The 15,988-nt window shown below is 45.3% G+C and overlaps 8 protein-coding genes across 8 annotated transcripts; 2 read left to right on the forward strand and 6 right to left on the reverse strand.

The window, feature by feature from the left end:
* Positions 1 to 116: 116 nt before the first annotated feature.
* Positions 117 to 3,505, forward strand: V2V93DRAFT_370657 (HOOK protein-domain-containing protein). Its single transcript, XM_066910321.1, has 5 exons — positions 117 to 345; positions 409 to 2,101; positions 2,161 to 2,594; positions 2,651 to 2,818; positions 3,196 to 3,505. The coding sequence occupies exons 1-5, from the start codon at positions 304 to 306 to the stop codon at positions 3,214 to 3,216; spliced, it is 2,358 nt and encodes a 785-aa protein (XP_066765270.1). The 5' UTR covers positions 117 to 303; the 3' UTR covers positions 3,217 to 3,505.
* V2V93DRAFT_370658 (mitochondrial carrier domain-containing protein) lies at positions 3,050 to 5,392 on the reverse strand. The gene is made up of 4 exons (XM_066910322.1): positions 5,171 to 5,392; positions 5,071 to 5,107; positions 4,820 to 4,921; positions 3,050 to 4,230 (listed from the first exon to the last, which is right to left on the reverse strand). The coding sequence occupies exons 1-4, from the start codon at positions 5,266 to 5,268 to the stop codon at positions 3,526 to 3,528; spliced, it is 942 nt and encodes a 313-aa protein (XP_066765271.1). The 5' UTR covers positions 5,269 to 5,392; the 3' UTR covers positions 3,050 to 3,525.
* On the reverse strand, positions 5,393 to 7,823 carry V2V93DRAFT_370661 (uncharacterized protein). The gene is made up of 2 exons (XM_066910323.1): positions 7,469 to 7,823; positions 5,393 to 7,411 (listed from the first exon to the last, which is right to left on the reverse strand). Exons 1-2 carry the CDS (start codon positions 7,658 to 7,660, stop codon positions 5,774 to 5,776), a joined length of 1,830 nt encoding a protein of 609 aa, XP_066765272.1. The 5' UTR covers positions 7,661 to 7,823; the 3' UTR covers positions 5,393 to 5,773.
* A 78-nt stretch (positions 7,824 to 7,901) lies between these two features.
* Positions 7,902 to 8,459, reverse strand: V2V93DRAFT_370664 (uncharacterized protein; the record flags this gene model as incomplete). The annotated part of the gene is made up of 1 exon (XM_066910324.1): positions 7,902 to 8,459. A coding segment is annotated over one exon (179 nt), but the record flags the coding sequence as incomplete, so codon positions are not given.
* On the reverse strand, positions 8,433 to 9,490 carry V2V93DRAFT_370665 (retrieval of early ER protein Rer1). Its single transcript, XM_066910325.1, has 3 exons — positions 9,210 to 9,490; positions 8,733 to 9,099; positions 8,433 to 8,622 (listed from the first exon to the last, which is right to left on the reverse strand). Exons 1-3 carry the CDS (start codon positions 9,282 to 9,284, stop codon positions 8,483 to 8,485), a joined length of 582 nt encoding a protein of 193 aa, XP_066765274.1. The 5' UTR covers positions 9,285 to 9,490; the 3' UTR covers positions 8,433 to 8,482.
* V2V93DRAFT_370668 (uncharacterized protein) lies at positions 9,491 to 10,730 on the reverse strand. The gene is made up of 2 exons (XM_066910326.1): positions 9,687 to 10,730; positions 9,491 to 9,619 (listed from the first exon to the last, which is right to left on the reverse strand). The coding sequence occupies exons 1-2, from the start codon at positions 10,480 to 10,482 to the stop codon at positions 9,537 to 9,539; spliced, it is 879 nt and encodes a 292-aa protein (XP_066765275.1). The 5' UTR covers positions 10,483 to 10,730; the 3' UTR covers positions 9,491 to 9,536.
* V2V93DRAFT_370669 (uncharacterized protein) lies at positions 10,670 to 12,026 on the forward strand. Its single transcript, XM_066910327.1, has one exon. The coding sequence runs from the start codon at positions 10,983 to 10,985 to the stop codon at positions 11,796 to 11,798; it is 816 nt and encodes a 271-aa protein (XP_066765276.1). The 5' UTR covers positions 10,670 to 10,982; the 3' UTR covers positions 11,799 to 12,026.
* A 1,712-nt stretch (positions 12,027 to 13,738) lies between these two features.
* Positions 13,739 to 15,851, reverse strand: V2V93DRAFT_325356 (trafficking protein Mon1-domain-containing protein; the record flags this gene model as incomplete). The annotated part of the gene is made up of 3 exons (XM_066907499.1): positions 13,739 to 14,433; positions 14,488 to 14,712; positions 14,768 to 15,851. The coding sequence occupies 3 exons, from the start codon at positions 15,849 to 15,851 to the stop codon at positions 13,739 to 13,741; spliced, it is 2,004 nt and encodes a 667-aa protein (XP_066765277.1).
* Between the last annotated feature and the right edge of the window lie 137 nt (positions 15,852 to 15,988).

Here is a 15,988-nt window from a genome sequence, read left to right on the forward strand (position 1 = left end):
AGGAGAATTTCTGATGTGTACTGGTAGAGAAAGCCTTGAAAAGGAAACAAAGTCCAAAGTGAGCCGCGGCGAGCATATTCCAGTTATTGCGTGGTTGGGAAAACCTTCCTGTACATCATTCCTTTGAACTGGTCGACTTTCTACATATTTTTTCCCCACTGCAAAGTGTATATATGTGATTTTCTCTATGAAATTTGATTTTTTTGGTTGTAAATTTGGCTGCAAGTCCGGGTGTTAAGTAGGACTCTTGGATGACAAAGGCATCTTAAATCGTATCCAAAGTGAGCAGCAAATCGCACAAGTATGGACGAGAACAGTATATCCGGGCGTGCGTTATTGTCATGGGTACAGAGTTATTATTCTTTTTATCCAATTTGTACCGAGATGCTTACATATATGAGAAAATAGACACAGAGTCAAGCGACATCCTTACAACTTGAACCGCCGTCAAATCTTGAATCGCTCTCAACCGGCAGCGTTATCTCACAAATCCTGAAGTTGCTATCGCCAGATACCTTTTCATCATGTCTTATTTCGACGCAAACTTCATCTCCGACTACATTCATGGCGACAGTGCGCAATCTTAAGAAACTATACAAGACATTGACGACGTATAATCCAGACATTCTGAAATATGAGGCACCTAATATGAGTCTAATAGCCAAGGATGCGGATGTGGATGAAATCGTCAAATTTCTGATGCTAGTGCTGAGCACAGCTGCTAAACAAAATGCCGAAGCGTTGGACCTAGTTGAAGACGAACACTATCGACACGAACTACGAAATATAATTGATAACTCATCTTCTCAACTATCGAAAGAGGACATTGAAAATCGCGGTAGTAGAGATGATGCGCAGTCGACAATTGCTTTGCAAGTGCAAGCTGAAGTCGAGCGTATAATATCTCGATACGCGCCACTTGAGCAAGCCTACTCTGATCTACAGGCTCACAGCTCTACTCTTGAAGAAAACCTTGAAAAGTTTAAAATTGAAAATTCTGAATTATCAAGAAAGCTAGAAACATCCTCAAGCAAGTCGAAAATTCAAGCCGAAGTAGCTGAATCACAGGCGAAAGCCCAAATAGAATATTTACAAAAAGATGTGCAGCATCTCGAAGAGCAAATTGGAGTCCGTGATAAGAAACTGACTGATGCAGAGGCGCGATTGCAGGATATGGCTAGTCAAGTCGAGCAAGTTCATACTGATCTGGAAACAATGGTCGAGCTCAAAGATATGCTCGACGAAGCTCGACATGAAATTGATCGACTGAAGAAAGTGACGATGCAGATGGAGAGATACAAGAGGCAAGCTGAGCAGTCTGATGCTTTACAAAGACAGGTGCATACTTTAAAAAACGAAAATACGTATCTTGTGGAGAAGTCCAAGCTTTTGGACGAAGATACGCAACAAGTCTTCGGTTTACGTAAACAAGTTGAAATCTTACAATCCGAAATAGATTTTTACCGCCGCAAAGCGAAAGAAACCGACGAATCAGCGGAGAAACTGCGCGAAGAGTTACTCTCTATGCGAGAACGTTCTTCGACACTCGAAGACAATCATGCGCGAGACGCGGTCTTAATTTCCACACTTGAAGAGAAAGTTCGGACGCTTGAAAGTACTGCGGAGTTTGCGGGGGGTAGAACGCTTCGTGATGCGCAAGAAAAGGATTACGATATTACTATAGAAGATCTTCAACGAGAAATCTCAAGGCTGCAAAGAGAGTTGCTAAATTCGCGGGCTCAAGAACGGGCAGATGCAGTCATTTCGTCAGATACACAAGAATTGGAAACATATACACAAAGAGAAATAGCAGTTCAATCCTTGGCGCATAATGGGAAACTCGAAGCAACATTGAAAGACACAATACAAGCTAAGGATAAATTGCAAGAAGATTATCTGCAGGTTTATCGTGAGAATCTTGTTTTACAGTCGCAACTCGATGCGTTGGAAGATGAGACTGAATCTGGCGACGAAATTGCTCGATTGCGTACAGCATTGAAAGATGTTAAAGAGCAACTAGAGCAAAAGAGGTTGGAATTGAGAGATTTGCAAAAACAGTACGCCGAATTGGAAGACAAATTTACCCAGTCAGAGTCAGATTGTATGAGGTGTCTCCCCATCTATTTAAACGTGGACTCGTCTCTAACCCTTCTTTTTTAGTAAACCTAATGGACAAAGACAAGAAAGAAATTTTTTCGAGTCTTCGCCAGCAAGCAAACAGAAAACTGATGTCTCTACAATCAGAATACGAAACTCTCCGCGCACAGAAGATTGCGCTAACAGCTGAGACCGCGCGCTCATCGGAATTACTAGACAAAGCATTACTCGAAAAGGAAACTTTATACCAGAAACTCACGAGTAGCAATGAAGAACTACTCGAAGTCTCTCGCGCAAATACAGCATTGAGGATGACGCTTGTATCCTTGGATCCTGGAACGGGAGGATATGAATCTGAACTTAAGAGTTGGGTTGTGGATTTGCAAAAGAAAGTTGAAGTGCAACGCGATAGATTGAGAAGAGCTCAAGAGTTTATTAAGAAATTGAAAATTGAGAATGAATCACTTCGACAGCCTTCTCGCGATAGAAAGCCAAAGGTAGGCTTATTTTCTTTTTATAGGTAATTCTGTCTTCTAGCTAACAGCAAACGTAGACAACGATAACAGCGGAAGAATCTGAAGTTTTGAAACGCGAAATGCATCTCATGACCAGCGCATGGTACTCTCTATCCTCACGAATCCAACAAAATAAAGTTGTCGTTGTGAAAAAAGTCGATGAAGCACCAGTTAGTTGGTTAAACAGACAGCGAAAAATGCTCGAGGTAAGTTCTCTTTTCACAGCTATACTTTTATCTCGCTTTGCTGCGGCGGCTTCTCTGAGATTTCTGCACTTCGAGTTTGTTATGAAGAGAGGATGGAGTCTTTATTCACGTCTGTGTCTGCTGTGTCTGTTACTGGAAATCACTTTTGTGTAAAGGAAGTGTGTTGCGCTACAGCTTTGAAGTATTAAAAAAAAGTCACTCGCTATACCAATTGTATGATATACCCGACCACTCGTTATTCTGTCTGTCTGTCTGTAATTATTGATACCCGTTTATTTGAATGAAATTCTCTCTGTAAATTTTACAATCCTACGAGAAGCTACGCCAAAGCAAAGATAAATATAATACGAAAGTGCTGACATCTTTTTTTAAACCAGGAAAAACGAGCTTCTGCATGATTCATGTTAAATTGACTTAGTGACAGCAATGAGTGAATTGTGGTGTGATAACGAGAAATAAAAGATGGATACAATGTGCATACTCGCACTCTATATACTAAAAAGATCAGAGCAAGAACAACCGGAATATAACCTGCTTTGGAAATGCATAAAAAAGTAAAGAACCAGCCCAAAGGAAAGTGAAAGAAACCATATTCAAGAATAAAAACCGCGAAAAAAAAAAAGACTCGAAAAGAAATAAAGACTATATAAAACCAAGCGGAAGAACGAATAAAAAACTAGAAGTTATGCTTTTTTTATAGAGGATATTTAGTGACCGCCTACAGGTCTCTCGCCGGTGACTTTGGCTACAAATTCCTTCGCGATGTCACCAAGGCCGACCATGCACACGGTCTGCCAAACACCGAGACCTATTCTCGGAGTAACGCCTCTGTAAAGACCCTTGATTCCGCTCTGCGAGTAAATAAATTTGAGTGTCTTGCCGACGGTAAGGTTTTTGGGCCGATTAGGATCATCGGTCTTACTCTGCATCTCAATTCTGACGACCTCAATAGGCTGATTCCAAGCGGACAGACCACCACCGAAAACAGATGCAAGGATCTTCTCGGGTGCGGAAAGTGGTGTCGATTCTTCTTTGCCGGTAATTTTACGGATGGCGACCTCAGAGGCACGCGAAAGACCAAATCTACTAGCCCAGTTGGTGCACTGTCTGATGGCAACAGCGTTGACACCCTTGTTGATACCGCGGATACCTTCGCGTCTGTAAATGTCCATGAAGACAGCCATGGTTGAAGGAGGCTTAACGCCCGAGGCGGCCTGCTTGTGTCGAGTGATCTCAACGGTCTTCATACATGTGCAGAAACCGACTGTGAGATAGGCCTGTGCAAGACCACCCATGAAACCACCAGACATACCAGCAATGAAGGAGCTCGCGCCGAAGGTCCGCGCCTGGTACTCAACCTCGGTCGAGACGAAGAGAAGAACAGCGCCCTTTGTGGAAGCCTCGATCCATGCCTAAAGATCAAATTAGGTCAGTATTTATTCAATTCGTTGATTAATTCCTGTTTGCCATGTTTCTTTGAAAAATCGATGCACGCTGCTAGAAAAGTTACGATAAGCATTGGCTCATGAGGTCCATTGCTAGTTGGAATCAATGAAGACCATAGTGGACAAGCCACATCCGGTGGAGTGCCTGGCGGGCCAATAAATGCCCGGCCAATTACGCAACAATTACAGCAAGCCGCGGGCTAGGATCTGCGGGATAATGCCGGGTTGATCTGCGGCTCACGACCACCAAAAGTCCGCCAGATTGCCGACCGGCCACCGGAAAGAGGGACTGATGAGAGTGGGTGCGCACGTGATAGTCGGTGATTGGCAGCGATCCGAGCCGCGCAAGAAGAGGGCGTGCACGAGCAGACTGAACAGACGGCACCGAGGCCGGCGCCGAGTCGGTCGTGAGGCTTTACTGGCAGTAAGTAGCGGGGAAATACTCGGGCCCAAACCCAGGCTGCGTAGAGCGACGGAGTAATAGCGAGTAGCAGCGCACAAAATCAAACACAGAAACTCGGCAGCAGAGAACGATTACAGACGGGGACAAACATACCCATGGAATCAAGCCTTGGTAGAAGCCGAAGACACCACCGCGCGACCAGACACGACGAATTGCGCCGGGAAGAGTGTCGCCTCGGTTAGCTGCCATTGTGGTCTGCAGGATAAACGTATGGTTAGCACTGAGTACGCTAGTAAAAACTACAGCCAATAGCCGTCGTCGATAGGACCACAGTAGACTGCCGGGCTACCACTAGGAAGCATATCCAACTAAAGAGAGCGTGAGGGCCCTTGATCAGAGCATACCTTTGTGACTTCGAGAGGTTGGCCGAGAGTGGTGACTCTAAATGAGAGTTAGATGCCAAATCATAGAGACGATGTGCTGAGAATGTCGGCAGATACATACTCAAACATGTTAAGGGCGGCACCGAGCACAATGTTTGACCAGCTGACGGGCTTCTTTTCAAGTTTTTGCACAACAGGAGCGGTTGCGGAGGAGGCCATTGTAGAGTCTGGTGTATCTTCAAAAAAAAATGATTGACAGACAAAAGAAGCAAACTAGAAAAGATACAGGACAGGATACGAAGGGTAGGCGGGAAGTGGGGGGGAGGGACCGACGCGGGGAAGGCGTCTTAAGTATACACCGCGCAGCGATGAGCGCGACTGCTTCGTGAGCCGCGCGGGGCTCAGATATACTGCTAAGCGTAATTGTCAGCATTCTATGCACAAATGCACAATTATGCGCGCATATAAAGCATAATCATAGCATAAACTAAAGATTAATGCAGCATTAGCCTGAGAGTTACGCGTGTATATGTGGCTTCCCCAACTCGATAGTGTCAGTTCGACTATTCACGACTGCACGTGATGATTTCACTGCTATCTGCTCAGGAACATAGATGCACAAGCCCATACATTATTCGAGTTTCTTTACTGTTATCGTATCTCTTTGGTGTGGGTCATGATTGATGCTCAATTACACTTCGTAAACCTCTTCGCGTCGTAAATATCAGTACTCTCCAACGACAGCCCTCACTGCATCCTCGCTGAACACGGCGTCCTCAATTGCCTCCGCAACGACCTGCCTCCATCGTGCATACCCAACAACCCCTGCGCTATCGCCAGTCACGAGCGCGCACTTGACGCCAGCTTCACCTGCCGCGTCTTGCATCTCAGGGTCATTCTTTGCCGACGCGCTCGCAAGCTTCACCGCGTTCTTGTAGTATATCTCTGCATTCTTGCGTAGAATCGCACTGTTCTTATTCGCAGTCGCAGACACGGCGCTTAGATTAGACCGCATCAAATCGACGTCGCCTCGCGTAGTCCATATTCGTACCTGCGAAAGCCGACTTTTGAGTGTCATAGACGCACCTACAACAACTGATTCAGGGTTTTGCTGAATCAGGGCATTAAGTGCCGTCGCCAAAAACTGCGATGCGAGAGATAATGACGACCAGGCTATCGCACCGTGCTCGCTCTGCTCACCGACGCCGATCTCATTAGCTACCGCGTACACTGCGGCAAGTAAGCCAAACTGTGTGAACATCTCGCTCTGCGCAAGGTACCTTTCTGAGCTGGCTGGAGCTAGATTCAGTATTTGTCGTAGAGTAATAACTCGCTCGGACACAAGCCCTTGTGTAGACAACTGCGTCATCGCTGCATCTAGCGCAAATAAATCTGGCTCAGTCTGCGTTTGTGGACTCCAAACGGCTTGTAACCGTGAAAAATTTCCTGAAGGTCGGCATTCGGGTACGGAAAATGGATAACCGCTCACGGCAACATACCGCATCACCGTCAATGCTGCATCGGAGATTACCTCTGCGTTCTTGATCTCGTTGATGCCCAACTGCTCGCTGTTGGCTAGTAGTGTCGCTATTCGCTGGATAAATACTGAACCTCTGGCTGCAAGCTCTTCGGCATCTTCTTGCGGGCCAGCTGTAGCTGACGGCGATAATGACATTGAGATTGTGTATATTGGAATCAAGCACGAGATCTGTGCAGTGGCAGTTTCTAGCAGGGACGCATATGTAGTCGGCTCAATTACAGTAGCATACTCCTCTGTCTCTCCATTTCCGCTATCGTCGTCCATGTTCTCGCTGGCGGAATCACTGTTCACCGCAGAAAGATCATTACGTAGTGATTCCAGCTCTGCCTCTTGAGCGATCCAAGCTCTCTCAAATGTTTCTAACGCAGCGCTATACGGCGCAGCTGTGTACTGCTCTTCTGCTATCGACAGCTGTACCTGCGCCATATTGTACAGTAAATCGGACGGAGGCAGAAGCTGCTCCCCTTCCGCGCTCATCTCCTGTGTCTCTGACGTCGGCGCTTCATCTTCATTATATGTTGGAGTATTATTTGGCAATGGACGCCGTCGCTGTTGTGCAAGGTTTAGTGCGTATTCGTGGTCTTGTAAAATCTTTGTTTGAACAGCCACCCGATCTTGTCTCGATGACCTCATAATTTCTGAGAATGGAGACACATTCTGTGATGAGCTGGCCGAGGTATCTGAAAGTATTGATCGCGTGTAAAATAGCTGATAAATGTGAAATTCTAATCTGCATTTGTTATACGCTGCATCGAATGACGCCGGAAACTTTGTCAGACAAGTATCATAGTATTCCAGCGCTTTCACATAAAACCGATGTGCCTAAAGCAAGCAGTTAACAGGAATACACACTAATTGTCCTTTCCACAGGTTACGCACTTTATCCGGATCACCCACAGTCCATCTGTCTCCGTGCTCCTCCTCGATTGATCCAATGTACAAGTAATCGTCCTCACTGGTAGGCACAAATTGCTTCTTTCCACCAGATTTTTTGGGGACAGATACCGCTCCAGCACCGCCACCGCGTCGTTTATCTTGAAGTGACTGCTTAGATTTTCGTGACGGTGGCATTGCTTATCTTTGGTCAAAAGTAGAGTCTATGTAGATATGCCAAGTGCGGGTGTCGGTGCGAGTTGTTCATTGAGCGAGCCCTTCGAAATTTTCTATAAGCCTACGACGTCATTGTTCGCTTGCGTTTGTGCTTTGCTGATGCAACCTTCCGTCTAAATGCACATGTCTGCTCTCATGTTTGCCGTTTAACCGACTTTACAGCTGAAAAGAAACAACCTCTATACACGAGGATAGCTGTGAAGCTCTATATTCAGTTTATTACATATCAAGGTTAGCAATAGCTGGAGTGAGTGATCTTTATGTATCCAGATTGCTACAAATCATTGCCTTAGCCGCAGTCATAATGCCTAATAAAGCAGATGAATACTATAGTATATAAATCAATCAATTATATACATGCAATATACCGCAAAGGACAGACGCAGACAATGTACAGCTTGACAACATAACGCAACACAACACGCAAAGACAAAAAAAACATATAAATAAAATTGATAGTGTACAAATCAAGCTATATAAAAATTCACATGGAAATAAAACAAGCAGTGAATTACTTCTCATTGTACAATGGAAAATCGATCAACACAGCTACTAGTCAATTAAAAGCTCATGCACGATAATAAGCATTTATAACGCAGGATAAAAGAATCTCCATACGTAATAATTCAAACAAAAAAAAATCAAACTAATTTAAACAAATTAATTTTGGTGTTGTCGGCGTATGTGAATTATATAAATATATATATATATATATATATATATATATATGTATAAGATGATGTAGAGTGAGATGGATGAGAAGGTTGAATGTCGAAGAAATGATTAGTTTGATCGGTTGCGCGAGTAGCGAACTTTGCCAAGGTCGAATGGCAGATATCGGTACTTCACCATGTGTTGAATCTGTCTGCGCATGGTGATTGCGAAAAGGATGCAAAAGTAGATGAGGAGGATGGGCCAAAATACTAAAGACGAAGTACGGTTAGCATTGGACGCGTCATCACTTTTCTTCGGTTTAATCTGCGAACCACGGCAACAGATCAAAATAAAAAAATAATAAATAGGGAAAACATACCAGGCACATCAAAGATGGGAAACCAAGTGCAAACAAAGGCGATGGCGGTGGCCTTCGTAGCCGAGTACCAAAATTTGAACTCCGGCAGCCTCCGGATGAAGGGCCTAAACTCTTCATCTTGCCGAGTAGGCAAAGCACCACCTTCCTCCGATTCGCGCTCTTTCAGGTCTTGCTCAAGCGAGGGGTCGAACTTGGGCTGCAAGAAGGCGAGGAAGAGATTGAGTAGGTAGATGCCGAGCGAGTAGCAGACAATGTACCATCCCTGCGAGAGTACTATGCGCAGCATGAAAAAGAAGAGCAGGGTTACCGAGCCCACCCAGCGGTAGAAAACATACGGGGTCGACTGGTCAAGGTAGAACTGAAAGCGCTAGAGAGCGAGAAAAAAAAATTGTTAGCGAGTGTAGATGGAACAATCTAATTGAGCGGGAGAGCAGGAGCGAGGCAGTGCTCGCGCTCGACACAGCACGTCGACGATACCTGGGAGAGGATAGTAGTCTGTGCGGCAACATTCGCCAGCGGCGTCTGATTGGTTGAGGAAGACTCGGCGTCCATTGTCGCTATTCAAGAGCAGCGATAAGCAGAAAAAGCAGAAGGAGTGGAGAGAAGAGAGAAATACAGAAGGATGGCGACAGCACAGATGCGATGCGCCCCTGCGCAGTTCACCAAAAGCCCTTACCCGGATATGCGCGCTGCACCGCGACAGTTATGCGGATAGCCGAGTGCTGCGGGTAAGGGGTTTAGGAGACCTATCAGACCTATGTTGTATTAACTTATATTTACAGCTCATCTATGATGTGGTATCTTCTAGCTTGATCCAGATGGAACGAGATATCCTATAAAACAATTCCCCAGCATTCGGTCGTAGTTGACCCACATGTGTGTAATATCTGTCATCATTATCATCCGTCAGTAGCTCTTCATTCAAGCGAGATAATATCTTGAATTCGCACTTACTGAACAAGTGCGTGCCGTCCTTGCCCGCGCACCGCATAGCCTCCCGCACGCCACCAGGATGAAACCGCAGGTACGGAGTCAGATTGTAGACTTTGCCACCTAGTGCTGTCCACGCGTCTTCGAGCGTCGAGTGCTTCTTGAGTTCTTCGACGGTGATGCGTACCGGTGGAACGCCCGGCGGTCTGCCACTGAGATCTTTGCCGCTATTCTTCAAACTCGCCCAGTCAAGCTGTGAAAACCCTGGCTCAAGCGAAACTTTCTCTCGCTTTCGCCGTGCCTGTGAAAGACTAATCGCTGCTGTATTGGGTGTCGTCAGGCTCGAAGAAGACTGCGGCACTGCTCTGCCCCTGGATGATGCCGTGCCGCCTGACACATTCGCAAAGTTGAACACAGGCAGAGGTCGCGAACCTGATGTACTTTTCAAATTTAATCGGTCTAATGAAGTTGCTGTGGGTGGAGGCAGATGTCTTCGAACTGCTGCTGCGGCCGAGGAAGATGTAGTTCCTGACCCTGGAGAAATTGAAGGCGGGCCCATCGCAGATGATGGCGGAGCCAGGCTTTGCTGTTGCTGTTGTGGCTGTTCATTAGATATCTGAACCGTAGTTGAGTCAACTGTAGATGCTCTCTGTGCCGAGTCTAGAGAAGGAAATGGCGGTGGAGTTTGATCATCCTGCACGTCCTCATCACCACGCCTATTCTCAAGAACCTCATCTTCAGTAGTTTGATTTGCTGCATCATTCAGCGGACCTGGCTCAGACTTTGCTGGTCCAACTAATGCCCGCCACAATGAGGTCATCGAGCTGGAAGAAAAAAGGCAGATACAGCCAGTATCCGAAGATGTGAACCCCAACTATCGGCTTACACGAGAAGTAGCGGCGACGAAACACCCAAACTCTCGACACAATGACGCGATTGCCACGCCACTCGCCTGCTTAGCTAATTGCGTCGGATCGCTTGATTATGTCAAAAACTTGCTCTTCTAAGCAAATTACTTGAGAGTTCTTACGATTCCGAGCTCTTGCGATCCTTCGTCGGCCGGGAAACTGCTCAATAAGCGGGGGCTAGGGTCCGATTACGACGCCAGGGATTACTAATTCACTATGCGCTCATCGCACACTGATACTCTTTTAACATAAATACATTCCCGCGAGTGGCTTTACTCCTGTCTTTCGGCACCAGCCTTATAGTTCAGCTTGTCAGCTCAGCACCCGACTGTATTCGAGGCTTTAATTTTTCCAGCCACTTCCCTGATCTCTCCTCCACCATCTTATCTGTTATCCCATTATCGCCGCTCTCATGGCTACTGTCACTGAAACCACCTCTGCTCCCGTCGTCGAGACCACTCTGAATTTCTACAATCCTCCTGCCGACGGATCCAAACCATACAACATTGTCTATGAGCTACCGGAGGGTACTCCCACGCGCAACTTCGGGGACAAACCCTTCACTGTCTCGGTGCAGGACATCCGCGGCCGCGAGCATGAATTCTCGCTCGATGTCAACGGTTTCCAGTTTGAAAAGCGATTTCATGAATTCAACGACTGGAGTAATGATGACGCTATTAAGTCGGAATACTATCCTGGTGTCATTACCGCTATTAAAGAAACCACCGGTGCGAAAGAGGTCGTGATTTTTGACCACACTTTACGCACTAAGAACGGCTCGCGTAATCCGGTCATGGTCGTCCACGTCGACCAGACTCCTTGGTCCGCTGCAGAGCGTATTCGCGTTCATTGTCCAGAGAAAGCAGATGAGTTGCTTAAGAAGCGCTTCCAGATTATCAACTACTGGAAACCACTCACAGGGCCCGTGCAGGAATTTCCTCTTGCGCTTGGCGATGCCGGTAATATGAATTTAGATGATGTCGTCGAGGTTGAACACCGATACAAGGAGCGTACTGGTGAGACTGGGTCCGTGAGGTTCAATCCGGAGCAAAAGTACTATTACCTATCGGGTATGAACACTGACGAAGAGGTCTTCATCAAGTGCTACGATTCGTTGGAGGGTGTTGCTAAGCGTACTCCTCATTCGGCATTTGCTGATCCCACTTCACCGCCTAATGCTCTTCCTAGAGAGAGCATTGAGGTCAGAACCCTTGTCTTTTACGATTAGGTTGGGTTTTTCGTGGATGTTTATAAAGATGATCGCGATAGCAGAGTGGAGTTAGCTTATTTATATTTTTATTTATTTTTATTTGATGCGAAGAGATCTTAAGGCACGTTGATCTCAATATCTAATGGCCGGAGTTGTAGCAAGATTTGTAATGGTCAAATTTTATCTTTTGGTTTTGTTCTTTTTTGATTATTCTTAATTTTGAATTAAACCCAAACTTAATGTCAATTGTTTGTATCGCCGTAGAATCACACCAATACCAGTAACTCCGTCATTCAGCTATTTACAATATTTCCCTGTCTGTATGCAACTAGGCCCTCGGTTTACAGTATTGTATATTAGCTTTTTGGCCGTCGTTCGTCGCCTTCTGGTAGATCTTCATACAATATTCGAATTCCGTCTTCTGTAATGAATCCCACTCTCTTTTTCCGTTCTTCGCCAAGATATACTGTTTTTTTTAATAACAGTAGTTAGTAATTTAGAATACTGATTACGATAAAATTTCTCTCACCTCGTTTATATACCATATACGACGACACTACCAATAACGGAAGCGACATGATCAATAACCGAAATCTGCATTTTCCAATTAGAATACAACACTCTACACCAAATACCCAATTGCAAAACAGAAAGGAACTGACACACCCGAGGATTCTTGTCTTTGCTTCCTTTGAAGAATCCAAATCTGTCTCAGGTTTGGACTCGTTAGCAGCTTTTTGTCGTAATGACGGCGGGATAGCAGGAGTTGAGCGGGCGCGAGGTGGTGCTCGCTGTCTGGGGATTATTCCTCGAAGTACTGGGGATGCTCGCATTTTTTTTTTGTTGAATTTGATTCTGTATAAATAAATTTGGTTTCAGAGGTTTGCTGCGTGGAGTGGGCGGCGGGATTCGTATAACGGTATGGCGGAATTTTGCAGATGCAAGATTGCCTCCCAATTTTTGGAATATCGATATATAAAAGGTTAAGCGAGCGCCGTAGTTTACTACTAATATGCTTCCCATTTCTCCTCTTCCATGCCTTAGGGGGGTTTTTTTTTTCAGCATTTGGATGAATATAATCTGCCATTTTCCATCCGAGTAAAAATTGTCTCAAATATAATTTACAAAAGTTAAATTGTGTACGACTTGCGCTCAGCGCCTCTAATTTTTACAAACCTGCTTTCGAGAGTAAGTTAACCTCTTTGTAAACACCCCCTCCCCCAGCTCAAATCCCCAACACCCAAATGATATAGTGATACAACAGATATAGATAGGAATGTAAAGCCCCTACAAAAAACAACAACCACGTATCAAAGAAAAGAAATAGAGACGATTACCAGTTCTTTCGGCGAAAGAACAATTAGACCACACAATTCATAATACCAAAGCAAGCGATTTAACAAATTAAGATAAACTCCAACGACAAAATAAAGTGATTAGAAATAAACACCAGATGCAACCATAAAGAGATAAGTTGTGCAGCATATTGACGAAGATCGATATTCGAAGACAACGCATGGGATATTCCTATCGAATATTAACATATATCACCAAATAAAATATTCCGCATATGTGATGAAGGGGATATGAAACAAAACTGTAAAAAGGGCTTGATTCTGTCTGCGACCAACGGAAAAAGACCTTGGGAAATTTTTAAAAAACCTGAATGCATTAAAAAAAAATCAGCCTGAATGTTCACAAAATGTCTATATGTAATATACACTGATGAATCGAAAGAAATACCCGTACATTATCAAAAACTCTCTCTCTCCATATTTTTCGCGCCGAGATAATATGTACACAACCTTCCAATTCAATTCAAACAAACACATAATAAAATCATCGCAGTCTCAGAATGTCGTAAAAATGTATTTCTGTACATCTGACATTCGAAGTAAAGTAGATCAAAACATGCCGGTGTGAATTATTTAAATTTCCCCCCCACCATATTCGATCCATCAAGTGTATATCGCAAGAGACGTCAAGGAAGAGAAAAATTCTTTTGTAGAAAACGAGAGACCACTTACAGCGCCATTAGATATGAAGAGTCGGCTCTCCTCACGTTTCACCCACGCGATAATCGTATCCATTCCCTGAGCCAGTGTCGCTTTAGACGTCGCTGCACCAGCAACACAGTACACTTCAAATGAATGCGTAGCCCACGCTAGTGCAACCCAATTCCCGCGACTGACGTACAGGACTTTGAGATGAGTGTGCCGGGTGTGAATAGCGGCGTGCAGACGACGGTAGAGCAGCATCAGCTCGTGTTGAGACTTGCGGTCAGGAAAATGAGGTTCGAAATTAGGCATTGTGAATTGGACATTTCCGCGAGATTTATACAGAAAATGTTGGATTGCTGGTACCCCAATGTCAGCCGTTCGATATCGTACTAGTTTAACCGCGAGGTCTATGGGAGCAAAGCAGTTTTCTTGCTCAAAATTTTCAAGGATATCTTCTTTCGATTTACGCAATTCGTAGAATGAATCCTTGTTTGCGCTGATGAGTACAAGCGCGACTTTGGGCCGAAAGAAAACAATATATGCATGTAAAAATCCACGGTTATTAAACTTTGGCAAACATATTGGTATCCAATGTTCTCTGCCGTCATGGAATGTGTTGTTGTGGAACAGCATAGAAAAAATGACTTGCAAATCTGTATCCCATTACTTAGTATCGCAACTTCAAAGATCACCATCAAATTACTCACCTGGCGGATGTAGACTATGCTTTTTCGGACGGATAACGCTGACCAGACGGCCGTCAGCTACCACTAAGCCGTAAAGCAACGATGCCGTTCGTCCTTTCAACAGTGCAAGATTTATTCGGTCACGGACGCTATTCCGTAATCGAACGCATTCAATTGCATTGAGTAGAATTGCCGGGGATCCAAAAGCCATTTCTCTTGTCAGAGCGCGTAAAAAGGTTTCGGCGCCTAAACGAAAATTAGTACGAAAACGCTAGTACATGGGAGCATTGCCAATAATTACCTCCTAGTAGCTTTCGAAGATCAAAATTTGTCCGGCCTTTGAAGACCTTCACGATTTGCGCTTTAGTTAGAGCCGACAATAGCTGGGTATGCAACGCATCTAATTGTGTTCGCAGTTGACCCTCAGTCTCTCCTAACTTACTTATGGCGACAAGTATTAACGGATCTTCAACAGAAACAGCAAATGTTGTTGTTCCTGCAGTGAAAAATCGTAATTGATCAGGCACGGTTTCAGTGGCAAAATTTTCTTCCGACGGCTGCTCGAACCCAGCGGCGAGGGCTTGTATAATACCCATATGAGCCGAGATCAAATCGTCAGAGCCATGCATGGAAAAAATTGGCTTGCCAGCAAACGACAAAATGAAGTATTGCTTTTTCTGAGCAAGAAACCGATCCATTTCGCCGTCTTCGTCGTCTTGATCACCCCCAGTACTCTCTGCGTCAACGCTATAGTCATCAAAGACTGTTATGGAGTCGTCGTCCATATCGGCATCTATGAATGCATTGTTATATGTTGATGTGTAGGGCCGGCCAAATGGGTCATAGTTTTTAAGGATTTTTCCGAGCAAAGACTTGATATCCGGACTGCCTACTGAGGAAATAGCGGGAGGTATTCGTGACCGCGACTTTGTTTTTGATATGAGTTTCAGTGACTTCTTCGAGTCTGTATTGACGGTAGGCGCAGAAGAGACTGATGATGCAGGCGAGGTGGAGACAGCAGTGGAGAGAGCACTATTCGTGGCAGTAGAGGCGACAGAATTTGGAGCGGATCCGGCTGATGTGGCATTCGAGGGTGCAGAATATGAAGAGAGAGCCGTGGTGGCACGGGACTGGAGACGAATGGGAAATGCTTTTGACAGACCAACGAGATCTGGAGCAATTTGAGGCGGAGGCAGAGTGGCCGTGCGCTCAAGAGGAACAGGAGAACCAGGCCGGGAGAACTGTTCAATTGATTCCTGAGACAAGATGTAATCGTCGACGACGGCCAGCGAGGCCTCGTTGACGAGCACGGGCGGCTCGGTGGCCGCCGTCACAGCGAGCTGCTGGCGGTCGTCTAGAACCTGTGGCGGCGAGAAGACTGCCATGATCAGCGAGAGAAATCTCTCATCTGCCTAGTGAGAGTCACAGAGAGTCACAGCAAAAGCAGGTCTGCGAAAGAGAAGATGCAGGGCGCGCTAGAATTGTCTTCGAGGTAGGCTTTCAGGCTTGCGATGGCGAAGCA

Source organism: Kockiozyma suomiensis (assembly GCF_038497685.1).
Source record: "Kockiozyma suomiensis strain NRRL Y-17356 unplaced genomic scaffold V2V93scaffold_8, whole genome shotgun sequence".
Lineage (NCBI taxonomy): Eukaryota > Fungi > Ascomycota > Lipomycetes > Lipomycetales > Lipomycetaceae > Kockiozyma > Kockiozyma suomiensis.

Excerpts from the sequence above, each read along its gene's own strand:
- V2V93DRAFT_370658 (XM_066910322.1), bottom strand. The coding sequence starts at position 5,268 with ATGGCCTCCTCCGCAACCGCTCCTGTTGTGCAAAAACTTGAAAAGAAG. Across the intron at positions 5,108-5,170 it reads GCCGCCCTTAACATGTTTGA|AGTCACCACTCTCGGCCAAC; the intron begins GTATGTATCTGC and ends ACTCTCATTTAG. Across the intron at positions 4,231-4,819 it reads ACCAAGGCTTGATTCCATGG|GCATGGATCGAGGCTTCCAC; the intron begins GTATGTTTGTCC and ends TTTGATCTTTAG.
- V2V93DRAFT_370661 (XM_066910323.1), bottom strand. The coding sequence starts at position 7,660 with ATGCCACCGTCACGAAAATCTAAGCAGTCACTTCAAGATAAACGACGC. Across the intron at positions 7,412-7,468 it reads CTGTGGGTGATCCGGATAAA|GCACATCGGTTTTATGTGAA; the intron begins GTGCGTAACCTG and ends TGCTTGCTTTAG.
- V2V93DRAFT_370668 (XM_066910326.1), bottom strand. The coding sequence starts at position 10,482 with ATGACCTCATTGTGGCGGGCATTAGTTGGACCAGCAAAGTCTGAGCCA. Across the intron at positions 9,620-9,686 it reads GGACGGCACGCACTTGTTCA|ATATTACACACATGTGGGTC; the intron begins GTAAGTGCGAAT and ends TAATGATGACAG.
- V2V93DRAFT_370657 (XM_066910321.1), top strand. The coding sequence starts at position 304 with ATGGACGAGAACAGTATATCCGGGCGTGCGTTATTGTCATGG. Across the intron at positions 346-408 it reads GGCGTGCGTTATTGTCATGG|ACACAGAGTCAAGCGACATC; the intron begins GTACAGAGTTAT and ends ATGAGAAAATAG. Across the intron at positions 2,819-3,195 it reads GACAGCGAAAAATGCTCGAG|GAAAAACGAGCTTCTGCATG; the intron begins GTAAGTTCTCTT and ends TTTTTAAACCAG.
- V2V93DRAFT_370665 (XM_066910325.1), bottom strand. The coding sequence starts at position 9,284 with ATGGACGCCGAGTCTTCCTCAACCAATCAGACGCCGCTGGCGAATGTT. Across the intron at positions 9,100-9,209 it reads AGACTACTATCCTCTCCCAG|CGCTTTCAGTTCTACCTTGA; the intron begins GTATCGTCGACG and ends CTCGCTCTCTAG. Across the intron at positions 8,623-8,732 it reads TCCCATCTTTGATGTGCCTG|TATTTTGGCCCATCCTCCTC; the intron begins GTATGTTTTCCC and ends CTTCGTCTTTAG.
- V2V93DRAFT_370669 (XM_066910327.1), top strand. The coding sequence starts at position 10,983 with ATGGCTACTGTCACTGAAACCACCTCTGCTCCCGTCGTCGAGACCACT.